Below are 12,440 nucleotides of genomic sequence, written 5' to 3' on the forward strand. Positions count from 1 at the left end.
AAGATTCCTAGGATTCTATCCTTCCTTCAAGAAGGATTGGAAAAAGGTTTATCTGCAAGTTCCCTGAAGGGACAGATTTCTGCCTTGTCTGTGTTACTTCACAAAAAGCTGGCCGCTGTGCCAGATGTTCAAGCTTTTGTTCAGGCTCTGGTTAGAATTAAGCCTGCTTACAAACCTTTGACTCCTCCTTGGAGTCTCAATTTAGTTCTTTCAGTTCTTCAGGGGGTTCCGTTTGAACCCTTGCATTCCGTTGATATTAAGTTATTATCTTGGAAAGTTTTGTTTTTAGTTGCAATTTCTTCTGCTAGAAGAGTTTCAGAATTATCTGCTCTGCAGTGTTCTCCTCCTTATCTGGTGTTCCATGCAGATAAGGTGGTTTTACGTACTAAACCTGGTTTTCTTCCAAAAGTTGTTTCTAACAAAAACATTAACCAGGAGATTATCGTACCTTCTCTGTGTCCGAAACCAGTTTCGAAGAAGGAACGTTTGTTGCACAATTTGGATGTTGTTCGCGCTCTAAAATTCTATTTAGATGCTACAAAGGATTTTAGACAAACATCTTCCTTGTTTGTTGTTTATTCCGGTAAAAGGAGAGGTCAAAAAGCAACTTCTACCGCTCTCTCTTTTTGGATTAAAAGCATCATCAGATTGGCTTACGAGACTGCCGGACGGCAGCCTCCCGAAAGAATCACAGCTCATTCCACTAGGGCTGTGGCTTCCACATGGGCCTTCAAGAACGAGGCTTCTGTTGATCAGATATGTAGGGCAGCGACTTGGTCTTCACTGCACACTTTTACCAAATTTTACAAGTTTGATACTTTTGCTTCTTCTGAGGCTATTTTTGGGAGAAAGGTTTTGCAAGCCGTGGTGCCTTCCATTTAGGTGACCTGATTTGCTCCCTCCCTTCATCAGTGTCCTAAAGCTTTGGTATTGGTTCCCACAAGTAAGGATGACGCCGTGGACCGGACACACCTATGTTGGAGAAAACAGAATTTATGTTTACCTGATAAATTACTTTCTCCAACGGTGTGTCCGGTCCACGGCCCGCCCTGGTTCTTTTAATCAGGTCTGATAATTTATTTTCTTTAACTACAGTCACCACGGTACCATATGGTTTCTCCTATGCAAATATTCCTCCTTAACGTCGGTCGAATGACTGGGGTAGGCGGAGCCTAGGAGGGATCATGTGACCAGCTTTGCTGGGCTCTTTGCCATTTCCTGTTGGGGAAGAGAATATCCCACAAGTAAGGATGACGCCGTGGACCGGACACACCGTTGGAGAAAGTAATTTATCAGGTAAACATAAATTCTGTTTTTAAGCAACTTTCTAATTTACTCCTATTATCAATTTTTCCTCATTCTCTTGGTATCTTTATTTGAAAAAGCAGGAATGAAAGCTTAGGAGCCGGCCCATTCTTGGTCCAGCACCTTGGATAGTACTTGCTGATTGGTGGCTACATTTAGCCACCAATCAGCAAGCGGTACCCAGGTGCTTGTATGACACACATGATATCTTCAGAATTATTACACACCACTGCCACCTCTCTGAGCAGGCATGGTGTTTTGAATACTTGTGCACTGGCTCTCACAGTATATCTGCATATGCCACGGAAAAACAGTAATAACTTTTAATGGACATATATTGCAAAAATGTGTATATTTAATAGTTGACCTTTTTATCCCTTTAAGTGCAATTAGTTAAATCGACTTATTAGTGGTTTTTATTAGCATTTTAATACCATTGCAAGCATTTTGGGAATATACTTAACTTTTTCAATAATTATTTTGTTAAAGTTATGACTGCCAGATTGATAAAATGCATGCAACACTTTGTGTACATTTGTCTGTCATGCATGCTGCATGGTCTTGTGCAGGTTAAAAGTTATCAGTCCAGCGGTAACTAAAACATTTTTTTGTAAACACAGCAATATTGGAAAAAATATTTTAATGGTATCTGAAAATAAAAATAGTACAGAGGACAGACCATGAACAGTTATGTTACTGAAAAAGCTGAAAATCATTTCAGGTGAACAATAATGAAATGGTAGCACTTCAGAGGGAGCCCAGCAATCAATATGATAAAAATGCAGTCAAAGTAAATAATGTCAATGGGGAACAAGTTGGTCACATCAAGAAGGAACTGGCAGCCGCTTTGGCCTACATTATGGATACAAAGTTAGCAAAGGTTGAAGGGTGAGTACATTAATCTTATGCTTGTATCAGCAAATGTAAGAATAAATTCCAGAGGGTGGAGTGGGCACAATGTGAATCGTAGTGGCTATTATATATCATTTTTAGAAGTACGCTTGCTAAATAAACTGTTTGTATTAAGTCCTTGTTTATGAGCTTGGTTAAGTTAACTTAAAGTGATTGTAAAGTTTCTGAATTTAATGCACAGTATATTCAAGTACTCTTCAAAACAGAGGCACTTTCATTGATTAAATGTTTTTAAGACGCTTTATTTGTAAAATATTTACAATTTTGTGATGGTAAGCAAGCGATGCCGAATCCGGCTTCATGCAATTGTTGCATGCACCACAAGCTAGATGCCATGTGGGGCACGCAATGATTGGATGAAGCCGGATTCGGCATCGCTCAGCTAAATGAAGTATGAGTTGTGGGTGGAGGAACAGCACAATGTTTACTATCACAAAACGGTAAATATTTTCCGAATAAAGAGTCTTAAAAACATTTAATCAATGAAAGTGCCCCTGTTTTGAAGAGTAATTGTATATACTGTGCAATAAATTCAGAAACTTTACAATCACTTTAAGTGATTGAACTAGTTTTTTGTACATCTGTTTAGAGATCAATATATCCTGTCCTGTGTGCACCGTTGAAGTCTGTATTTGCACACCTTTGCACTAATCAAATGATTTATTGAAATGGCTGTGAAAATAAGCCTTTTCTTCAGAGAAGTGTAACTCTTATGTTTGCCCCAAATATGGCTGAATTAGGATTGTTTGTGTACAAGCTTCCAGATGTGGATATACTTTGAAAAAACCCCCCTGCAAAACAAGTGGAGTCTTTTCCTGATGCTTTACTTTTACTGCTTGTCAGTGAGTGGAGGTGTGAAAAATTATAGACAACAACAAGACTAGCTGCCTGTCTGCTCTGGCCAGTTACATAACAAGTAACCAGACAGATGCACCTGGTTTTAGATGTGGTAGGAAAAACATGGTGCCCAAATTACAAGTACACTGCAGTTATATATAGGCTGCTTTTTCAGTAAACATTCAATGAAATATTTTCATCTTAATTTACAGTTTTGCTCACATTTTTGCTGTGAGAAACTTTTTTTAAATTAACAATAATAAGTTTTTCTTATTTCTAATCAGTTTATACATAAACTGCAGGCTAGTCTAAACAGATATTTACTTTCTCCTTTTTTAAAATGCCTTAGAAAACACAGACATAACATCTTACATGTTGCTGTTTTAGTGTAGTATGTTAGACCAAGTGGTAACTTTAATTAGGTAACTAAAAAGTGTTAAAAGAACATTTTTTTATTTTAAGAATGTCATTGATTGTTATAAATTGTACATACACCAAAACCGGGAAATTTTGAGGAGGAGAATGTACTGTAGTTTTCTGTTTTTCTTTTTAAAGCCCAGGAATAAATATGTATATTATACACAAATTCACACACACACATATATATATATATATATATATATATATATCTATATCATGATTTTAAAATAATAATTTACAAAGTCTGGAAAAGAATAAATGCTTTACATGTTGTAGGGAGAAGACGATCAGCTTGAACATGAAAACCTTCTCCCGCTCTTATATCCCATCCTTGTGCTACCCTTAGACAGTCAACCACCCTTACCTCCACCTACCAGTCCCTCTTGCACCCTGCAGATGCCATTGCACTTTTATGTGCACCCAGCTCTCCCACTCCTTTATGCACCCATCATTTGGACAAATAAATAGTTTTTAAATTTGCTTACCCATTTGTGAATAATCTTAAACATTAGTGTATTGGAAAAATGAACCATAATCTCTACCTTTAAAGTTGAATAATAATTGCATTTGCATTCAATTTATAATGCTAGCCAGAAGGCATCTTTAAAAATATAATCTTGGTAAATCTCAGACCAGCAGTATTTTAATTGAATCTATTCTATTTATTTCTTAGTGTTGTACCTTATGGAGCTCACAATGCCTTTACTATGCCAGTACAACTGAGTTTCTGGGGAAGAGAAGAAAACAAGCAAACCGTGTTAGACCACATGCTGTTTCATGGATTTAAGCTTGCTCCCCTAAAGAGTGAGTATCGGAGTATTTTGTGTATTAGTTTAAATATCTAACATTGTTTTTGATTATTCTTTCAGTAACAAATACGTTTTAGAAGTTTAGACTTTTCTCACCTAGAAATAAGCCGTGATCCCAAATGTTCTAAGAGCTCACTACTTTGGACAGCTATCTGGGCTCTTTCTTGGTATGACCATTATTTGTAAAATAAATGTATATTATTTATAAGGTAAATTTGTAGTAACAAAACGTTGTAATATACTGCCATTATTTATTTTATCTAAAATTGTGATTTCTTCTGTTAAGTGTGATCAGTCCACGGGTCATCATTACTTCTGGGATATTAACTCCTCCCCAACAGGAAGTGCAAGAGGATTCACCCAGCAGAGCTGCATATAGCTCCTCCCCTCTACGTCACTCCCAGTCATTCTCTTGCACCCAACGACTAGATAGGAGGTGTGAGAGGGCTATGGTGATTATACTTAGTTTTATATCTTCAATCAAAAGTTTGTTATTTTAAAATAGCACCGGAGTGTGTTATTACCTCTCTGGCAGAGTTTGAAGAAGAATCTACCAGAGTTTTTGCTATGATTTTAGCCGGAGTAGTTAAGATCATATTGCTGTTTCTCGGCCATCTGAGGAGAGGTAATCTTCAGATCAGGGGACAGCGGGCAGATGAATCTGCATAGAGGTATGTAGCAGCTTTTATTTTCTGACAATGGAATTGATGAGAAAATCCTGCCATACCGATATAATGTCATGTATGTATACTTTACACTTCAGAGAATTACACTGTAAGAAGTACATAAAGCTGTTTAATAACTAGAAATTATGTTTAACGTTTTTGCTGGAATGTAAAATCGTTTTCATTTGCTGAGGTACTGAGTGAATAAATGTTTGGGCACCATTTTTCCACTTGGCAGTTGCTTAAATCTGTTTTTTTCTGTCAGTTTCTGTTCTCCCTCACTGCTGTGTGTGAGGGGGAGGGGCGGTTTTGGCGCCTTTTCTATGCATCAGTTTTTTTCAGTCAGCAGCTCATTGTATTTCCTGCATGATCCGGTTCATCTCTACAGAACTCAGGGGTCTTCAAACTTATTTTGAGGGAGGTAATTTCTCTCAGCAGAGCTGTGAGAATTATAGTTGACTGTGATAAAAAAAAAAAAAAAAAAAATGTTTATTCTGTAATTGTTTCCTGCTTTCAGAATTTGTTATCTTTGCTATTGGGATAAACCTTTGCTAAAGTTGTGTTGTTTACAAGGATTGAGGCTATAACTGTTTCAATTTATTAATTTTCAACTGTCATAGATTTTCTGTGCTTCTTAAAGGCACAGTACGTTTTTAATTGAATTGTATTCCAAGTTGCAAGTTTATTTGCTAGTGTGTTAAACATGTCTGATTCAGAGGATGATACCTGTGTCATTTGTTGCAATGCCAAAGTGGAGCCCAATAGAAATTTATGTACTAACTGTATTGATGCTACTTTAAATAAAAGTCAATCTGTACAAATTGAACAAATTTCACCAAACAACGAGGGGAGAGTTATGCCGACTAACTCGCCTCACGTGCCAGTACCTGCATCTCCCGCTCGGGAGGTGCGTGATATTGTAGCGCCGAGTACATCTGGCCGGCCATTACAAATCACATTACAGGATATGGCTTCTGTTATGACTGAAGTTTTGGCTAAATTACCAGAACTAAGGGGTAAGCGTGATCACTCTGGGGTGAGAACAGAGTGCGCTGATAATATTAGGGCCATGTCAGATACTGCGTCACAGGTTGCAGAACATGAGGACGGAGAACTTCATTCTGTGGGTGACGGTTCTGATCCAAACAGACTGGATTCAGATATTTCAAATTTTAAATTTAAACTGGAAAACCTCCGTGTATTACTAGGGGAGGTGTTAGCGGCTCTGAATGATTGTAACACAGTTGCAATACCAGAGAAAATGTGTAGGTTGGATAAATATTTTGCGGTACCGACGAGTACTGAGGTTTTTCCTATACCTAAGAGAATTACTGAAATTGTTTCTAAGGAGTGGGATAGACCCGGTGTGCCGTTCTCACCCCCTCCGATATTTAGAAAAATGTTTCCAATAGACGCCACCACACGGGACTTATGGCAAACGGTCCCTAAGGTAGAGGGAGCAGTTTCTACTTTAGCTAAGCGTACCACTATCCCGGTGGAGGATAGCTGTGCCTTTTCAGATCCAATGGATAAAAAATTAGAGGGTTACCTTAAGAAAATGTTTGTTCAACAAGGTTTTATATTGCAACCCCTTGCATGCATTGCGCCGATCACGGCTGCAGCGGCGTTCTGGATTGAGTCTCTGGAAGAGAACATTAGTTCAGCTACTCTGGACGACATTACGGACAGGCTTAGAGTCCTTAAACTAGCTAATTCATTCATTTCGGAGGCCGTAGTACATCTAACTAAACTTACGGCGAAGAATTCAGGATTCGCCATTCAGGCACGCAGGGCGCTGTGGCTAAAATCCTGGTCAGCTGATGTTACTTCTAAGTCTAAATTGCTTAATATACCTTTCAAAGGGCAGACCTTATTCGGGCCCGGGTTGAAAGAGATTATCGCTGACATTACAGGAGGTAAAGGCCATGCCCTGCCTCAGGACAAAGCCAAAACTAAGACTAGACAGTCTAATTTTCGTTCCTTTCGTAATTTCAAAGCAGGAGCAGCATCAACTTCCTCTGCACCAAAACAGGAAGGAGCTGTTGCTCGCTACAGACAAGGCTGGAAACCTAACCAGTCCTGGAACAAGGGCAAGCAGACCAGGAAACCTACTGCTGCCCCTAAAACGTCATGAATTGAGGGCCCCCGATCCGGGATCGGATCTAGTGGGGGGCAGGCTTTCTCTCTTCGCCCAGGCTTGGGCAAGAGATGTCCAGGATCCCTGGGCGCTAGAAATAATATCTCAGGGATACCTTCTGGACTTCAAATCCTCTCCTCCAAGAGAGAGATTTCATCTGTCAAGGTTGTCAACAATCCTGACAAAGAAAGAGGCGTTTCTACGCTGCGTACAAGAGCTCTTGTTAATGGGAGTAATCCACCCAGTTCCACGATCGGAACAGGGACAGGGGTTTTACTCAAATCTGTTTGTGGTTCCCAAAAAAGAGGGAACTTTCAGACCAATCCTGGACTTAAAGATCCTAAACAAATTTCTAAGAGTTCCATCGTTCAAGATGGAAACTATTCGAACAATTTTGCCCATGATCCAAGAGGGTCAGTACATGACCACAGTGGATTTAAAGGATGCTTACCTTCACATACCGATTCACAGAAATCATTACCGGTATCTAAGGTTTGCCTTTCTAGACAGGCATTACCAATTTGTAGCTCTTCCATTCGGATTGGCTACGGCTCCAAGAATCTTCACAAAGGTTCTGGGCACTCTTCTGGCGGTACTAAGACCGCGAGGAATTTCAGTAGCTCCGTACCTAGACGACATACTGATACAAGCTTCAAGCTTTCAAACTGCCAAATCTCATACAGAGTTAGTACTGGCATTTCTAAGGTCACATGGATGGAAGGTGAACGAAAAGAAAAGTTCACTCGTTCCACTCACAAGAGTTCCCTTCCTGGGGACTCTTATAGATTCTGTAAAAATGAAGATTTACCTGACAGAGGACAGGTTAACAAGACTTCAAAGTGCTTGCCGCACCCTTCATTCCATTCAACACCCGTCAGTGGCTCAATGCATGGAGGTAATCGGCTTAATGGTAGCGGCAATGGACATAGTACCCTTTGCTCGCCTACACCTCAGACCACTGCAACTGTGCATGCTAAGTCAGTGGAATGGGGATTACTCAGACTTATCCCCTTCTCTGAATCTGGATCAAGAGACCAGAAATTCTCTTCTTTGGTGGCTTTCTCGGCCACATCTGTCCAGGGGGATGCCATTCAGCAGACCAGACTGGACAATTGTAACAACAGACGCCAGCCTTCTAGGTTGGGGTGCCGTCTGGAATTCTCTGAAAGCTCAGGGACAATGGAGTCAGGAGGAGAGTCTCCTGCCAATAAACATTCTGGAATTGAGAGCAGTTCTCAATGCCCTCCTGGCTTGGCCCCAGTTGACAACGCGGGGTTTCATCAGGTTTCAGTCGGACAACATCACGACTGTAGCTTACATCAACCATCAGGGAGGGACACGAAGCTCCCTAGCTATGATGGAAGTATCAAAGATAATTCGCTGGGCAGAGTCTCACTCTTGCCACCTGTCAGCAATCCACATCCCGGGAGTGGAGAACTGGGAGGCGGATTTCTTAAGTCGTCAGACTTTTCATCCGGGGGAGTGGGAACTTCATCCGGAGGTCTTTGCCCAAATACTTCGACGTTGGGGCAAACCGGAGATAGATCTCATGGCGTCTCGACAGAACGCCAAGCTTCCTCGTTACGGGTCCAGATCCAGGGATCCAGAAGCAGTCCTGATAGATGCCCTGACAGCACCTTGGGACTTCAGGATGGCTTACGTGTTTCCACCCTTCCCGATGCTTCCTCGATTGATTGCCAGAATCAAACAAGAGAGAGCATCAGTGATTCTAATAGCACCTGCGTGGCCACGCAGGACTTGGTATGCAGATCTGGTGGACATGTCATCCTGTCCACCTTGGTCTCTACCTCTGAAACAGGACCTTCTGATTCAGGGTCCCTTCAAACATCAAAGTCTAACTTCTCTGAAGCTGACTGCTTGGAAATTGAACGCTTGATTTTATCAAGACGTGGGTTTTCTGAGTCAGTTATTGATACCTTAATACAGGCTAGGAAACCTGTTACCAGAAAGATTTACCATAAGATATGGCGTAAATACCTATATTGGTGTGAATCCAAAGGTTACTCTTGGAGTAAGGTTAGGATTCCTAGGATATTGTCTTTTCTACAAGAAGGTTTAGAAAAGGGTTTATCCGCTAGTTCATTAAAGGGACAGATCTCAGCTCTGTCCATTCTGTTACACAAACGTCTGTCAGAAATTCCTGACGTCCAGGCTTTTTGTCAGGCTTTGGCCAGGATTAAGCCTGTGTTTAAAACGGTTGCTCCACCATGGAGTTTAAACCTTGTTCTTAATGTTTTACAGGGCGTTCCGTTTGAACCCCTTCATTCCATTGATATAAAGTTGTTATCTTGGAAAGTTCTATTTTTAATGGCTATTTCCTCGGCTCGAAGAGTCTCTGAGTTATCAGCCTTACATTGTGATTCTCCTTATTTGATTTTTCATTCGGATAAGGTAGTTCTGCGTACTAAACCTGGGTTCTTACCTAAGGTAGTTACTAACAGGAATATCAATCAAGAGATTGTTGTTCCTTCTTTATGCCCAAATCCTTCTTCGAAGAAGGAACGTCTACTGCACAACCTGGATGTAGTCCGTGCTCTAAAATTTTACTTACAGGCAACTAAGGAATTTCGACAAACGTCTTCTCTGTTTGTCGTTTACTCTGGGCAGAGGAGAGGTCAAAAAGCTTCTGCTACCTCTCTTTCTTTTTGGCTTCGTAGCATAATTCGTTTAGCTTATGAGACTGCTGGACAGCAGCCTCCTGAAAGGATTACAGCTCATTCCACTAGAGCTGTGGCTTCTACTTGGGCCTTTAAGAATGAGGCCTCTGTTGAACAGATTTGCAAGGCTGCAACTTGGTCTTCGCTTCATACTTTTTCCAAATTTTACAAATTTGACACTTTTGCTTCATCGGAGGCTATTTTTGGGAGAAAGGTTCTTCAGGCAGTGGTTCCTTCTGTATAAAGAGCCTGCCTATCCCTCCCGTCATCCGTGTACTTTTGCTTTGGTATAGGTATCCCAGAAGTAATGATGACCCGTGGACTGATCACACTTAACAGAAGAAAACATAATTTATGCTTACCTGATAAATTCCTTTCTTCTGTAGTGTGATCAGTCCACGGCCCGCCCTGTTTTAAGGCAGGTAATATTTTTTAATTTATACTTCAGTCACCACTTCACCCTTGGCTTTTCCTTTCTCGTTGGTCCTTGGTCGAATGACTGGGAGTGACGTAGAGGGGAGGAGCTATATGCAGCTCTGCTGGGTGAATCCTCTTGCACTTCCTGTTGGGGAGGAGTTAATATCCCAGAAGTAATGATGACCCGTGGACTGATCACACTACAGAAGAAAGGAATTTATCAGGTAAGCATAAATTATGTTTTTCCCAATTCTTGTTAAAGTGCAGACTCTGGACTTAGCATTGTAATATTCTTCACAGTCATTGGCTGCACACTCTTGTGACCTATTTATTAATTGCCCAATTGGGCTTAGCAGAGAAGTAAACTAGGTTTCAACATCTTGACACTCATTGCTTTATGAACTGTAAAACATTACACTTTTAAAGGAACATAAAAGTCAAAATTAAACTTAAAGTGATGGTAAACCCAAGCGTATTACAAACACTAGGATTTACCATCACTAAAAATAAACATTATTTTCTGTCATTGTTTGAAAGTGGGAGGGCATCCTCACTAATGATTGCGGGGAGGTAGGGGGCACCACTACACTATAGAAAAAATGATCAATTAATAAATAAATACAATAAAAAAAAACATATAAACTGGGTATTGGAAGACAGCTGCCAGTACCTAAGATGGCCCCCACTAGTAGGAGGGGGGAGGGTTAAAGAGCTGATGGAGTACTTCAGGGGGGTGGGAGGGTTGAGGATGGATCACTACACTGAGAACAAAATAATAAAAACAAGAATATTCTAAGACTAATCTTTGCTTTTAATACACCATTATATCCATTATTTGTTTGCTGTTTAATATCCATTTACACCCTTCACAATGGCCACACAAACTCCACCCACCATGTACCTTATTTGAATGAACAAATCTGGATTTATTGACAAGACTTGCTGCTATCATTTTCTTAGTAAAAATGGCATTGTTTGCTGTGTGTCTTATCTAATTCCCTCTGTTAAGGGAAACCCACAACTCAGAGTTACAGGAAAACAGGGAGAAATAAAGTGTTTTGCTAAAAGGTTTTTTTTTTTTTAAATAACATTTTATATATATGTTGCTTAATTAGTGATCAAATTATACTAGGGAAGAACCCTTTGGTGTGGATCCCACAACACTGTGTTCCCTCATTGTTTATAGTTTATAAAATAATCAAGGATTGTTTAGATTTGTGGCATAAACTTAGAAATCCTTCCCTGATACACATGGTATTAGAGGCCTTTAACGTGGAGATCAGGAATTAAATCCTAGATATAGTCTACTTAGTCCTCTTATGGGGAACTAGTTCAGTTTTAGACAAAGAATTATAGTGTTCTGCGCCTCGTGACACGACCACACAGGCTCACTAGAGGTGAACGATAGCCCAACACAATTGTTCCTAATATAAATATACAAAGTGCAAAGTAGGAGCGCCGTCTTCATAAGAAGAGTGGCTTAAGTGCGGCGTAGAAGTGTATTATATATGCTGGTGTAACTTTATATAGAACATGCATACATTACCAGGCAATATGTCTGACCATGTGCAGTTACAGGATGCACAAATGTTATCAGTTATATTCAATTATAAGCAAGAGCACGTGCTTGAGAAATTAAAAAAAAAATAAACAATAGAGAAATAAATCATAAAGGCTCCACTGTGTACGATCGTGCACAATGTGCTAGAAATATGTGGTTTGTGAAATAAATGTGACTAATCTAGAAATCAAAACATTATAGCTACTTGTATATAAAAAAGTAACATATATAAAAAGGAAAGAAAGAGAGTGCCTTAAGGCTACTTTGTAGCAATGTGAAAAATGCAACACTGTCTATTGTAGATCACTGCATGTGCTAACAAACATATAATGTTATAAGAAATATAATGTAATAGGAAATAGTGGCTAATAAGACCTGAGATGAGAATAGAAAATCGAAAAATAATAAGGCGTGATGTCTAAAAGAGTGTAATGTCTCTTGATCTAATATTTAATAATTGAGAATATCAGTCTTGGCAGATATCTGATAAACATACATCTAGTAATACAATAGTTTACTCTTAACCCTTTATTGGATAAAATGCAGAATGAGTATGATATATCTCATATGTCTCATATAAACATATTGATGTAGTAGAACGTATTAGAATGTAATAGCGTACAGTTATATAACAGAGCATATAAAAATGTGATAACATATGAATGTATTATAAAATTATTATTATTTTTATTATCAGGT

At 39.6% G+C, this 12,440-nt stretch overlaps 1 protein-coding gene across 3 annotated transcripts in view; it reads left to right on the plus strand.

Moving 5' to 3' along the window:
• HLTF (helicase like transcription factor) overlaps positions 1 to 12,440 on the plus strand; it is a 502,174-nt gene that overhangs the window by 24,721 nt on the left and 465,013 nt on the right. For all 3 annotated transcript variants that reach the window (XM_053709998.1, XM_053709997.1, XM_053709996.1), the window contains exons 3-4: positions 2,027 to 2,193; positions 4,148 to 4,278. In XM_053709998.1, coding sequence (XP_053565973.1) covers positions 2,027 to 2,193; positions 4,148 to 4,278 — 298 coding nt within the window. The remainder of the gene's footprint in view (positions 1 to 2,026; positions 2,194 to 4,147; positions 4,279 to 12,440) is intronic.

This window comes from Bombina bombina, chromosome 4 (genome assembly GCF_027579735.1).
Source record: "Bombina bombina isolate aBomBom1 chromosome 4, aBomBom1.pri, whole genome shotgun sequence".
NCBI lineage: Eukaryota > Metazoa > Chordata > Amphibia > Anura > Bombinatoridae > Bombina > Bombina bombina.